Source organism: Schistocerca piceifrons, chromosome 6 (genome assembly GCF_021461385.2).
Source record: "Schistocerca piceifrons isolate TAMUIC-IGC-003096 chromosome 6, iqSchPice1.1, whole genome shotgun sequence".
NCBI lineage: Eukaryota > Metazoa > Arthropoda > Insecta > Orthoptera > Acrididae > Schistocerca > Schistocerca piceifrons.
The window spans coordinates 341,912,157-341,926,745 of record NC_060143.1 but is presented as its reverse complement, the minus strand read 5'-3'; the positions used below and the strand labels follow the sequence as shown (position 1 = coordinate 341,926,745).

Here is a 14,589-nt window from a genome sequence, read left to right as displayed (position 1 = left end):
AAAACTGTCTAATGTAGTTGTCTGGCTGCTTGCGCCAATAGACAGTATTGACAATTTCAAAAGTTAGCCTTTAAATCATATGTTAATTTTTTAGTTTCTGCACTCACAATTAGAAACTTGTATTGGCTTTATATTACTTCTGCATTATGTAGGTGTCAGTGCTCAAAAAACTCTGATAAGTGAAGCTAGCATACCACAGACTGCTAAATCTACACTAATTGGCTACACATATATTTTGATGGTAGTGTTCAGCACATAACATTTGTCATGCCACTGATATGTTCTGAACTTATCTTTACTTTGTTTGAATCCTAATGTAAATGTCATAATTACTTTTGAACTTTGCTCCAACATTTGACAGTGACATATATTTTTTCAATGCTTTTCAGACTCAGTTAAGTGAAAAACATATACTGCGGATTCCAGTGCGATGGGTAGAAGGAGGCCTCAACACTCAGTTGCCAGAGCACGCACAGTATGTTTCAGAAGTGGTTACGCAGCTCACTACTCATCTCAATTCTGTAATTGATTCCATCATTGAGGAGGATCAATCCAAGGTGCAAAAAGCTGTGCTACTTGCACACAATTAATCCTGAACTTAGTATTACTTACTGCGAGGCTTTGAACTTCTAGTACCCCAATTTATGAAGGAAAAAAGGAGATTTATTTCCTGGAGAATTACTAAAAACAGGGAGAACTGGAGCAGGCCTCTTAAATATCCTCTGACCTTTAGAATAGGCAGTTCTTTCCTCACAAGGAAGAGTTCATTGGGAGAATTGAAAATATTGAAGAATAGATATAGCCTATACATAATGTAGGAAATTGAAGGAGAATTCACTGAGTGCTTAATATTGGCAAATTTCAACGCACAAGACAGAAACCTGAAGTGGAAATGAACTGTAACAGTCATTGTCCATATTACAGGATTTTTTTATGTTAATGTGAATTCTTACTTCAAAACTCATTCCTGATTCTGATGATTATATATTTTAGGAATGAAGTAAGTTCTGTCCCACATGGTATCCTTGATAACCCTCTTGTTTCTTTTTCTACTCATTGATTTAGAATTTGTGATGAAAGAATTTCCAGGTCTGCAATTAGTTTCAACATTGATTCCTTTTTGTCTTTCCCTGACTCTTGTTCCAAGTCTCCTTAGTTCAGCAGGTGATGAAATGTGCTGTTCTGTACCATGTAGTACAGATCTTCATTTAACTGTAGTATTTTTCTCTTTTATCATAGTTTTACATATGCATCCTTACATCTGTTGATATGAATGGCTGTTAAAGGAAAGAGTATAAATTCAAGTCCTTCCTTAAACATTATGTGAGATTTAATATTCTTACCTGTCCACTGTGAACATGCTAGTCCATTTACTTTGCTTCAGACAGACTGTTGGTAATTTCTGCTCAGTGTTTTAATCTGTAATTTTTGCACCAGGATATTGATCTCCAATTTGAACCCTCGACAAGTATCCTCAGTCTATATAGAAGTTACTTTTACTTCTGTTGATCTAGTTGTGAATTTCACAGTTCATCACTCTTAATTATTAATTGCAAATACTACTAGGGAGACAGAAACCCGAAGTGAAAATCATGGTCCAAATTACAGGTTCTTCCCCCCCCCCCCCCTTTCAGTGAGTTGTTACTTCAGAACTTATACATGAATGTAAGAGTGCCAAGGTCACTGGAGAAGCTTTTCCCAAACATTTGGTTCTCAACTTAACTAATATTCTGACTGCATGCTTCTATAGAATAAATACTTTTTTCTTACCTTAGCTCCATTATCCCCAGAAGATTTGCCATAGGACAGTATTGATTGAAAGTTTGTTAGCAATGTGATCCATAGATCAACACAGTGAGAGACATTTGTAAGTCCAAAATGGGCAAGACTGATCTTTATATTTAATTATCCATATGCTGACACCACCTCAGTTTGCTCTTGACTGGGATGCGTAGAAATTTCACATGGGGAGTTTCATTTAAAGTGTGCCTATTGATCTCTATTACTGCTACCTATAAGTCATATTCATTTGCTTTGAGTGGCTTGGTACTGTAATAATAAAAGTTCAGCTGTCTGCTCCAATCAGTTATTAGCTTGTTCCACTCTTAACCTGTCTGTTTCTGGTATGGATGTGTATGGACGCTTTATCAGCATACTTGTGTGGCTTTGGACCCATAACGTAATTTGAATTACAGCACTTTACATAATTTGGAAATTGGAAATTTGTGGTAAGTTCCTATGGGACCAAACTGCTAAGGCCATCGGTCCCTAGGCTTACACACTACTTAATCTAACTTAAACTAACTTACACTAAGGACACACACACACACACACACACACACACACACACACACACACACACACACACACACACACACCATTGTCCGAGGGATGACTCGAACGTCCGACAAGGGGAGCCACGCAAACTGTGGGAAGGTGCCCTAGACCACGCGGCTACTCCGCGCGGCTCTTGGCAAGATTACAGAAAATACCAACAGGTTAATTTTTCTTGACTAGTCACAACTAAGTTTCTGAGACAAATTTAAGGTGAAATGGCTATATATAATAATTTCATAATTTGTCTTCAGTTAACAGCTTTTGAATACCCCATTGCTTTCAAACATTTCTCTTATCAATTCTTCATTGTATTTTCTTGCATCCTCTTTGAGGGATGTTCCAACAGTTTTATGCAATGCGACACATATTTCCAGTTGAAGTAGTAAAGGTGATCACTCCCTCTACATCACACTATCTGATGCAACCCCAATATGCTTCCAAGTTCCTATTATTTGCCTGAAACTCTCATTTTTTATTTTATTTCATTTTTTTAAAGGTTGTGTTATAACCGTCACTTATGGTCAACAAACATTTATTGAACACAAAATTAGCATTCTGTAACAACAGATTAAATCATCCACTAGTCCGCAAAACTGAGCAATAACAGTTTCTGACTGAAACTAATGTAAGCCCAAACCTAACTACACCATTATACATACATACTGCAATTTTAATATTAGGCGCAGTTTCAGATAAACTGAATGCTGATCAAATAGTAGTATTGTACAGAAATTTGTACCACTTTATGGAGTGTAGATAACAGGCCCGTCATGCTGAAGTAACCAGAAATCTTGACAGTTACTATCGAAACACAAGTCCAACCCAGTTTAGGTAAACAGCAATGGTGGTCATAGATCAGTCTGTAAAGGAAAAGTCAGATAATAGTGGCTAGCAAAGGAAGAACTGAAGTGTGAGCAGCTACCATGCATCCTTGTATTTGCTCGCTATGAAATTTCACATGACTGCCCTGCAAAACAGTGGCTTCTCCACAGGAGGCCCCTTCGCTACAAGTGAGTGATGTTAAGCATATTGATATGCTGCTTATCTTCCATTTGCATGTCCTATAAGATCACTAAAGTTTTTCTTGTTTCATCTTGTATTTTATTTATATTTGCCTTCTTCATACCTGCCACATATTTTCTGTTTGTCTGAAAGGTAGGTCACCAGATTATGGTCATGCAAATCCCTCGCCTTCTTCATACCTGCCACATATTTTCTGTTTGTCTGAAAGGTAGGTCACCAGATTATGGTCATGCAAATCCCTCATATAGATCTGCCAACTGCAGAACGAGCAGATGAGTACTCACTCTTATCACCAAGGGTACTACAAGGTGCATCACGAAATTATACTGGCCCTTCTACAGTGTGCCTTATGAATCACTGGCAATGCAGTATGCAGACATCCCAGAGGAGAGGAGGCCATTATTTTCCAAAAAGTGTGTTAACACTACAATGAATACAGGTATGAGTTACCAATGATGCTAGTGCTAGAAAAAAATATAGACAGATTCTATATAAATCTCTGTACAATGTCCTACACTGCTGGGAGGGAAAGTGATTCTTAGTCAATCTTCATGGCAGTTGTACTGTTCTATGGGGGAAGGAAACTCCCTCCATCATGAGCAATGCTCGCTTTTCAGTTTATGAACAGACTATGCTTCCTCAACCTTTCCAGTCCCGTTCATGTTTGTAATTACACAAAATAAATTCACTGAGCTCATGTTTATATTGTGGAGGTACTTTCAGTTTATTAAGTGAGCACTTGTTTTCTTTTGTTAAATGAGCTTTTATGTAAAACACATTGCCATAAACAATGGCTGAGATGTGCTTAATTTGTAAATGTGAACTATGTGGTGTTAGTGGGAGAGGAATTGGGTTGGTAAATATGACATGTTGCTGTCCATCATTGACAGCACAATGTGAAGTCTTGCAACTGTGTTGTAGTCACTTACTCTGAACAACCGTGAAAGGCCCAACAGTACTGACAAACTGTTGTGTCATCCTGAACGAATAGGCATCACCGGATGTAGAAATGGAAGGGAATGTGCTCAGTACATTTCTGTTGTTGTCAGTTTTTGTGACCAGAGCTGCTACTTGTCAGTCAGGCAGCTCCTCAGTTGCCCTCATAAGGACTAGGTGCAACCTACTTGCCAATAGCACTAGGCATACCTGGACGCTTATACTTCCAGCTGCTAGCCAAGCCTAACAGCACTTAGCTTCAGTGATCTGACAGGAATCAGCATTACCACTGTGAAAATGTTATTGGCATTGTGGTCACTTGGTGGTGAAATAGTGAATGACCAAAAAGTTTCTGCACTTCTGTTGCCATTAATTGTGTTACTGATTGACTATGTAAGTCTCTTCCATTCAGGAATTGCTGTAATTTGTAGAATGGGCTGAACTGATTGAAGCCACTTATCACACAACCACTGTATATCTTGCAAGATGGACATCAGTATGTGTGATAGAAGAGGACTGATCAAGTTCAAATGTAGAACAGTGACCTGATGTAACGCATTGCTTGACTTATGGTGCGAAATGTGAAGTTCCATTACAGCTAAGTGACCTACTACTGTGTAGAGGGAGCAAACTGAAGTTTCTATGCCTCTTAAGATGTTGAGAGGCTTGATGCGTTTTATACCTCTCATGCTGTGAAAAGTGTTCTAGCCCTTTATAGTGAAGACTAGTAAGTCAACATTGTTGAATACATATTGTCAGCATTGCACACTTCAGACAGGCTCTTCATTGTGGTAGATAGTTAACAGCTCTGGCTGTGAAGCTTCCTTACATACTAGCTCACTAGACAACTGCAAGTAAGTATTCACTTCCTAAACTGAAAATAACTTCACTATATTCACATGAGCCCAGCGAAATTATTTTGTCTGCTCATATTAGAGAACTGGACAGCAATGCTGGGAAGGTTTAGTCTGTCTGTAAACTGAAAAGCGAGCAGCACACATGGTGGGGAAAGTTACCTTTTCTGGAAGAATCCCATAGCTGCTGTACAGAATGACTTAAGAATCAATTTCCCCTCTAGCAGTGTAGAACAATCTGCAGAGATTTACATACAATCCATCCATATGCATTTCTTGCATTACATTATTAGTAACTCATTTCTGTATTCCATGTAGCATTAATGCACTTTGTAGAAAAATAAACTTCTCCTGGCATTTCCACACACTGTGTTACCAGTGATTCATAGGGTGAGCTGCAGAAGTGTTGGTATTACTTTATAAAATATCCTGTAGTTGTTCTTTTGTTATTTTGTGTGGTAGAGAGAGTGGGGAATCACCTGCTCATGATTCAGTTTGCAGACCTTTGAAGGAGAAAAGTGCATGACCACAATCCGGCAACCTTCCATCCCTCACACTTCTACCCTCCACCCCCTTTCCACTCTTTTACACCCCCAGAACACAACTTATACCTTAACACCATTTTACTGCACTTAGATGTGATACACACAATTAACATTTGTTCTTAATCCACTTCATTTAACAATAGACATTAATTTTGTACCATTAAAACACGACTTTTTAATAATCTGTAAATTTTCCATCCCCTGCAATATGGAAACTATTAGTCCTAGAAAAAAAGTTAATATGGCTATTTTTGTAGGAGGTTTGATGTAGTTCCATTTTGTACTGGGAAACATTTTTGCTAGAAGCTGGAGTTCTCATGTTAGTCAAGAAAAACTTAAACCGATCTTCAAAAGCACCTCCACACCTACACTCAGACCTTACCAGTCAAGGTTGTTAGCATGTTCTTCACGACAACCTATCCCACCACTGGAAAAGAAAGATACAACTACAGGAACTTTTGCCTCTATTTTTCATTTGCTGACTAGACTTCTGTCTCTGACCACAATGGGCAAAAGTTATAGCCAAATCTCAATGTGGCACACAGTGATATAACTCTGTGAACTTTGTGCCATCGTTCTTCCCAGAAGGAGAACCAATACAGATTTATTTTCTGAGTCTGGCAATCCTAAGTCTGTTTTGTAGTTAATATGATAAGTTATCATTTGGTCTCAATTCTGTAGAATTCTGTGCATTTTTGTTATTAAGGATACTTAAGTGCTTCTCTAAATACTCAATAATATATTGCAGATGGTGCTTAAGTCCAGCTATGGCATCAGTGGACAGCTTTTGCAGGAGCTCATGTTACAAACTGGTGTGTGTCAGCAAGCTGCTCAGAGCAGTGTGAACCGTGAAGCTGTGCTCAATGATATTAGAAGGTGAGTTCTTTCTGAGGGAACAACACCCTAACAACAGTGTGCTTCATATGCATGTATATTTATAGTTCAGTGCAGTGTTGCAATTTCCATGTTAAATTATGGAGTGATAGCCAGTCACTAGCCAAGTGACAGTGAGCAGACAGCTGTTGAGTGTCATAAGTTGCAAGTAATTGCCAATTAATCCACATTATCTGACTGTTTGTGTAGTGAATATCAGTCATTGCTCACTCACATAGTTAATTTCTCAATTTTAAATGCTTTATGTACATCTGTAGATAAGGAGTGAAGGTGCCTAGGAGCAGGGAGTGTGGGAAGCAGGAGATTAATAAATGATCAACATGAGTGAGAGAGCGATTGACTGACTGTCCTTAGAACATATTCCTTGGCTATGAACAAGTATGGCTTCTTGTCGCGTAATGAAGTATCATGATGAGTAATCCTGGCTCAAGATAAATAAATGTGATATATATTTTTTGTTTTACTGAAATTATATTATTTCCTGTGGTATTACATGTCTGTAAAACAATCTTAGAAAAAATTTAAGTACTGTTTCTTGAAACTCTACAGAAGATCTGAAACTTACGGCTACATCACTTCATAATGAAATGTTCACTTTGTGTAGCTCTTAGATTTTTGGTTCCTCTTAATGGAGCTCGACATCATATTTCAGCTACCTGACAGGTGATTGTCGACAGCCACTGATTCTGTCTGGATGCCATGGCTGCGGGAAGAGTACACTCATGGCTCGTGCTGCTCAGTGTTGCCACACTTGGCTACCTGAAGCAGTGCTTGCAATCAGATTTGTGGGAGTGTCTTCTCGAAGTAGAACAGTGGAACAGCTGCTCTCTGGAATTGCTGACCAGATATCTGTTGTGAGCGTGGGTCACCAGTGTTGGGCTACACAGGTAAACTGGCTTGACAAGTTTAAATTACTGTCTGCTATATTTCTAATGTTCTGTTGAAAGGATATGGGATTTTTTTTTTTCTTAAGAGATACTTGACTCTGTGTAACTAACACTTGATGAGTTATTTGTGTCTCATACCATATTTCATCTTTTTATATCATTAATCTTTTTAAATGCTTTCCTTTGTTTCTGAATTTAGTAAGCCAGTCTAGCCTTTTACCATTATCATTACTTTAATTTATTATTTTCTGTGATCTCCTCTGTTGTTTTTTTGTGTAGTTTTATTAAATCTCTAACATCGTCTCCTGCCAATTACCATACACATTTTATCTCTGTATAATATTGTCATATTGAAATAACAATCAAACCGAAATATGACGGCAGGTTTGTCAATGAAGTACAGCGCTTAGAAGTGAAAGTACACTTATTAGTGACACCAGTGTAGAACCAGCACAGAACACAACTTGTGCACAGCCTTTGCAGCTATGTAAACAACCATTGAATATTCCAGAATGCTGGTATTTACACACACAAGGAATTTCCTAGAATATACACACATTCAAATAATTGCTGGTGGTCATATTTGAACTGTAACCCACAGCACACAATCCAGTGATGGTAACCACTTACTGCATGTGCCATTATTCCCCCTCCTGAAGAAACAGCAAGGTGCTGTTTCAGAAATTCTCCTTGGAGCCAACTACAGCACCATGGATCCAAAACCTGCCAGTGGTCTTGTGTATGATAGCACTGGAAGATCCTCATATTATACTCATGTTCTTACAGCCTCTTCACTATGATGAGCATCAAAGATATCCCCTCCCTCAAAGCTTTGTGATCATTGGTGGATCTTCTGTTTCCTTGAATTGCCTTTCACAAATCTTCATCTCTGTACTGTGAGAACATGCGTGATGTCTCTGCACCTCTGTCTTCTTGATGAAGGGTCATAATCCCTGACTTCATATGTGACATTCAAAAAGGACAAAGGATACATTAGGAACCAAAGTAGGCTTTAGTAATTTTTCTGATGGTCCTCATTTCCACAGTGGTGTAAAAATCCGAATGAAGTCCCCTGGTATGTATCTCACTGGTCGCTGCTTGGTATTGTAGCACTCTTGGTCCTTTTCCTGGGCATTCAGGGCCCATATACCTCTTTGATCCTAGTGACGTGTTTCCCGCAGTCATTCTGAGTACCATTCAGTTGAAACAGGTACAGTGTATACATGGCCATTTCAGCATCATGACTGTGGAGCAGGAAGTGTGAAACGTGTAGTGTCTGGCTTCACCATGTTGTATGTGCATGTCACAGAAACCAGTATTGTATCCCAGTCTCCCTTCCTGACATCAGTATATATGACAGCATATCTGCCAGTGTCTTATTAAAGTGTTGATTGGAAAACTTTTCTACAATTGGATATCATCACATGGGGTACTTTATGCTGCAGAATTATGTCTTCTAGAAGGAACTTTCCAATTTTTGGAGCTTCAGCAGTTGGTACAGCTTTGGTGACAGCATAGCGGATGAGGAAGTCAGTGCAGACTATTATTGATTGATTCCCATTTGTCGATTTCAGGAACCTCCCCAAGAGGTCAATTCCAGTTCAGTGGAATGGTGCTGCTGCAGGCAGGAGTGATACCAGATGCCCTGGAGGTAACTACACCACATGCTTCCATCATTGGCATTCCTTACAGTGGTTCACTTAGTGCCCAACAGATCAGTAGAAACCGGGCCAGTTATACCTGTGTCTGATTCTGTCCTGATAACCAGATGTTGGATCATCAAGGAAATACTTCAGGATAGCTGGCCTGGGATGACGAGCACCATTACTGCCCCATTGGATTATAGTTCCTCTTTACTCTGCTCCATTTATTAATTGGAATTCTACTTTGGTTGGTCCCTCCATCTTCAAGGCTTTTATGGGTTTCAGGAGGGCTGGACCATCCTTCTGTTCAGCATCACTGCCATTTAATGCAGCAATGACTGATATTTTATCCCTACAGCTGTATTTCACCAAAGAATTCCTTGGAATGCAGTGAGCATCCTTGTGCTCGTGCCCACTTTTTTATACCACTGTGGCGTCATATGCCTGTAGTTTCAGTGCCCATCTCACCAGTCGAACTAACAGATCCGCATGGTTATTCAGCCACCATAGAGAAAGGTGGTCCAACATAGTGGTTGATGGTTTGCGGAATAAATTTGGCCAGAATTTGTTGATCAGTGTGAAGCTCTGTGTCAGCATTCTTGTCATACAGTGTTAAAACTGGAGAACATGTTAGCACCTCCATGAGGACAAGGAAAGGTTTTTGTTGTGCCACATTCCAATAAAATGCTTTGTCTCCCTGCAGTAGTTCTTCCAAGGCATATGCCTTGGTACAGATGTCCTTTTTGAATCACTGTTAATATGAACACATTCCTAGAAAACTTCTCACATCATGAATGTGCCAAAGAGCTGGAAAATCTGTAATTGCTCTTATTTTCTCTGGATCAGGCCAAACTCAGTCTTGGGTGATGAATTGGTACTTTTTCAGATTTAGGCAGAGATTTTCAGTCTGGACAGAATTCGACACTGTTTTTGGGCAACTTAGGTATTCTTCAAATATCTTCGAAAAATGAGAATGTTACCCGGATAGCAAAGACACATAATCTATTTAAGGTGTTAAAGCAGGTTTTCATCATATGTTCAACAGTGGCTGGAGCATTATACAGTCCAAACAGCATAACCTTAAACTCATAAAGGCCTTCAGGTGCTATGAAGGCAGTTTTTCTTGGTTGACCTTGTCAATCTCGATTCACCAATAGCATGTCTGCATGTCCACAGAGGAGAAATACTTTGCTCCTTTCTGTTAGTCAGGGGTGTCAACAGTGTATGGCAGTGGATACATATCTGTGGGGTCTTGCCCACTCATCCCTAATGGGGTGCCTACGGGATGCAGCATTCTTGGAATGGTATACAACTCAGACAAATACCATTATTAATTTTATTTCCAGAAAGCAAATTGACAATACTTAACTTTATTACAGCAAACGTCGCTAGCGAGAGGCAACATGAAAACAGTACCGTTCTGGCTGCACAGTGAGTCCAAGGAAATGATACAACTCTGACAGCATAGCACTAGTCACGTTGCAGACTCGGGCTGATATGAGCTGCCGAGTCTAGCAGGAGCGTAGTTTATATGCACTTGTTGCAGGGGGTGCACCTCGTGCAGCGCAGTCTGATTCCACCCACAATTGGCCACCGTTTCCTCACAGTCTTCTCTGCTTTTTCATGCCGCCTCTTCGTTCCAGTGTTTATGGTTACCCCAGAACAAAATCCTTCTTTGTGATTTTGTTCAGTCACTGGTAGTCAATGCAGAAATGCCGTGTGCCATTCTTATTCTTCGCAAGGACCACAGGAGAGGAACAAGGACTCTGAAAGTTCAGAGATGCCATCTTGCAGCATCTTCTCCACTCGCTCCCAGTTTATCCATGACTAAGGCAGCAACACTGTACAAGAGCACTGGCTAATTGGTGGATGGTCCCCAGTGTTGATACATTGTTTTACTGTGGGCCACTTGGTCTGTCTTTTCTCCACTCTGGATTTGAAAGCAGCCAAAAATTGTCACAAAATGGCTATCACTTGCTGATGATGTTCCTCATTCAGGCCATATTCTATTGGCAGTGTGATAGCACCTTCCTCCATTGCATTGTCTTTAGTGGATTTTGAGCATTGCTCTTCATTGATGACATAAAGCTGCCCTACCTGGACTTTCAGCTGTCCCTATGTAAATACCTTTACGGATGAGTTGTGGCTGCTCTTGACAACTAGTTATCCAGAGTTCTCCCTAGCCAACCTACAGTGCTTGTGATGATTTACTGGAATACTTTTGTGTACACATTTAACAAAACCTTCCTAGCACGAAAGATCAGCTCGATTAACAACTGAAACTCGTCTTGGTGCTGATGATTTGATAACAAAATCTTCAAAGCAATTCAAAAAAGCTGCTTTGGTTCTATGTGCATGTTGGAATAGCTTTGATAGTTTAGAGTTCTTATCTATCACAGTCTACAACATTGTGATGCTTTCAAGAAGTCCCATCCAAGAGTAACATTATGATTACATTCTGCCAAAACACCAAGCTCAAAGGGGTGAATTTGATCATCGATAGTTATATATATATTTCATCCAAAGAGGCCTTTGACACAAATAGACAACAAGCATGTGTACACACACACACACACACACACACACACACACACACACACACATACACACACACACTCAAATGCAACTCACACTCACATGACTGCAGTTTCTGGCAGCTGAAGCCACACTGCAAGCAGCAGCAGCAGTGCATGATGGGAGTGGGGGTAAGGAGGAGGCTGGGGTGGGGTGGGGGAGGGATAGTAGGGGTGGGGTGGGGGAGTGATAGTAGGGTAGGGGCGGGGGACAGTGAAGTATTGCTGGGGAGCACACAGGGACATGGTGGAAAGAGGTTGGGCAGCTAGGTGCAGTCAGGAGGTACGACAGTGGGCAGGGGAGGGGGGGGGGGTGTTAGTGGAAAAGGAGAGAAATAAAAAGACTGGGTGCATTGATGGAATGAGGGCTGTGTTATGCTGCAATGGGAACAGGGAAGGGGCTGCACAGTTGAGGGCAGTGAGTAACAAAGATCAAAGCCTGATGGGTTACAGGAACATAGGATATATTGCAGAGAAAGTTCTCACTTGTGCAATTCAAAAAAGCTGCTGTTGGTAAGAAGGGTCCATACAGTGCAGGCTGTGAAGCAGTCATTGATATGAAGGATGTTGTGTTGGGCAGTGTGCTCAGCAACAGGGTGGTCCACTTGTTTCTTGGCCACAGTTTGTCGGTGGCCATTCATGCAGACAGACAGCTTGTTGATTGTCATGCCCATATAGAATGCAGCACAATGCTTGCAGCTTGCTTGTAGATCACATGACTGGTTTCACAGGTAGCCATGCCTTTGAAGGGATAGGTGATATTTGTGACTGGACCGGGATAGGTGGCAGTGAGAGGATGTTTGGGACAGGTCTTGCATCTAGGTCTATTACAGAGATATGGGCCATGAGGTAAGGGGTTGGAAGCAGGGGTTGTGTAAGGATGGGTGAGTGTATTGTGTAGGTTCAGTGGATGGCAGAATATCACCACCTACTCCAGTCCTGTCACAAACATCATCTATCCCATCAAAGGCCGGACTACTTTTGAAACCAGTCATGTGATCTACAAGCTAAGTTGCAACCTCTGTGCTGCATTTCATATGGGAATGACAAACAACAAGCTGTCTGTCCGCATGAATGGCCATCGACAAACTGTGGCCAAGAAACAAATGGACTAACCTGTTGCTGAGAATACTGCCCAACACAACATCCTTCATTTCAATGACTGCTTCACGGCCTGCGACATATGGATCCTTCCCACTAACACCAGTTCTTTTGCATTGCGCAGGTGGGAACTTTGCCTGGAATATATCCTACGTTCCCGTAACCCTCCTGGCCTCAGCCTTTGTTAGTCATTGTCCTCACCCATCCAGCCCCTTTCCTGTTCCCATTCCAGCACTACACAGCCCTCATTCCACCATTGCACCCAGTCTTTTTACTTCTCTCCTTTTCTGATACCCCCACCCTTCCCCACCTCTTCCTTGCCCCCTGCCCTCCGTTGAACCTCCCGACTGCACCTAGCTGCCCTAGCCTCTCTCCACCTCATTCCTGCATGCTCTACAGCAGCACTTCACTATCCCCCACCCCTACCCTATTACCCTCCTCCTCCCTGCCTCATCCTTGTCCTTACCCCCACCCATTTGCCACTCTCATCATGCACTGCTGCTGCTGCTCGCAGTGTGGCTTCAGTTGCCAGAGATTGCAGTTATGTCTGTGTGAGTTGTGTTTGTGTTTGTGTGTGTTGTCTATTTTCAACAAAAGCAATGTTGGACCGAAAGATTATTTGTGGCAGTTTTTTTGTTGTGCCTGTCTGCAACTCAGCATCTCTGTATTTTGGTTGCTCTGACTTAAAAAGAAAGTGAGATACGTTCAGACATTGAAATGTGTTAAATGGTATGCACCTTTTAAATTGGTTTTAGATAATAAACTGTCTCATCCTTATTGTGCAAACTCCTACGTTCTCCAATTCTTCATTATGGAATAAGCCTAAACATTTGATAGAACTCATATTGGTATGTTGCAAGTTTTTGCCTTCATATCAGGTTTCTCAGCATACTTTGTTTTTCAAGCAGACTTCTTCTCTATCAGTTTGTGTAGTTTTCTTGTGTCGTTCATTTAAATGAAAATGCACCCCAGAAAATGTCAGAGAATTATTATCAAATCCCTTGTCTGCTAAGAGTCTTTTCTCTTCTGTTGCATAATTTTCTACAAGACACACATCAAACTCCATGATCGATACTTTTTATTATATTATTGCACTGCGGAGGGCATGAGCATTTATGTCACACAGAATCAAAGTATGAAAACGAATGCTTCTTTCCCCCATCAACAATATTTCACACTCATCCGTGAGTCAAAAGCTTGTGAGATTGATAAATAGCCACAGTATTTTTGCAGTAATCTCAATCTCTTCTCAGTTTTTCTGTCAGTCTTTTCCATATCAAGCATTTTTGCCCTGTTACAGATTATTTCCATCCACAGTTATATTTTGTTACACCACTTGATGGCAGTCTTTGTATCAGTTGACATGACATGGACTTTTTTCCTTTCAGTGCCTAATTATATTTTGACACATTACACTGTTCCTGCAAGCAGTACAACATTCTGTTCTTCCATGATTGTGAAAGCAAAGCAATGAGTCTGAGCTTCAGTGCCAGTCATGGACATTGGTTATGCCCCTGCTATAAACAGATCCTCATGGGTGCTGCCACTGTCTCACTTTGGTTTCTGAGTTGTAGAACCAAATTTCTCTAATTACATTTTTACCTATACACCTATTAAAATCAAGGGCACAGCCAATATGACAGTTGTGTACCACATGAAATTTTATTCTAAACCTACTTTGCATGTCTGAAGTAAATGGTTTAAAAATTAATCACCATTTGAACAGTACAGAGCACTTGCAAATGAAACACACTATGGTATGATGTCTAACAACTTTCCTTATTTCAAACGAGCTG

The 14,589-nt window shown here is 40.6% G+C and overlaps 1 protein-coding gene across 2 annotated transcripts in view; it reads left to right on the top strand.

Moving 5' to 3' along the window:
• Positions 1 to 14,589, top strand: part of LOC124802887 (NACHT domain- and WD repeat-containing protein 1) — a 598,844-nt gene that overhangs the window by 469,422 nt on the left and 114,833 nt on the right. For both annotated transcript variants that reach the window (XM_047263936.1, XM_047263935.1), the window contains exons 10-12: positions 390 to 557; positions 6,444 to 6,571; positions 7,242 to 7,476. In XM_047263936.1, the coding sequence (XP_047119892.1) occupies positions 390 to 557; positions 6,444 to 6,571; positions 7,242 to 7,476 (531 nt within the window). The remainder of the gene's footprint in view (positions 1 to 389; positions 558 to 6,443; positions 6,572 to 7,241; positions 7,477 to 14,589) is intronic.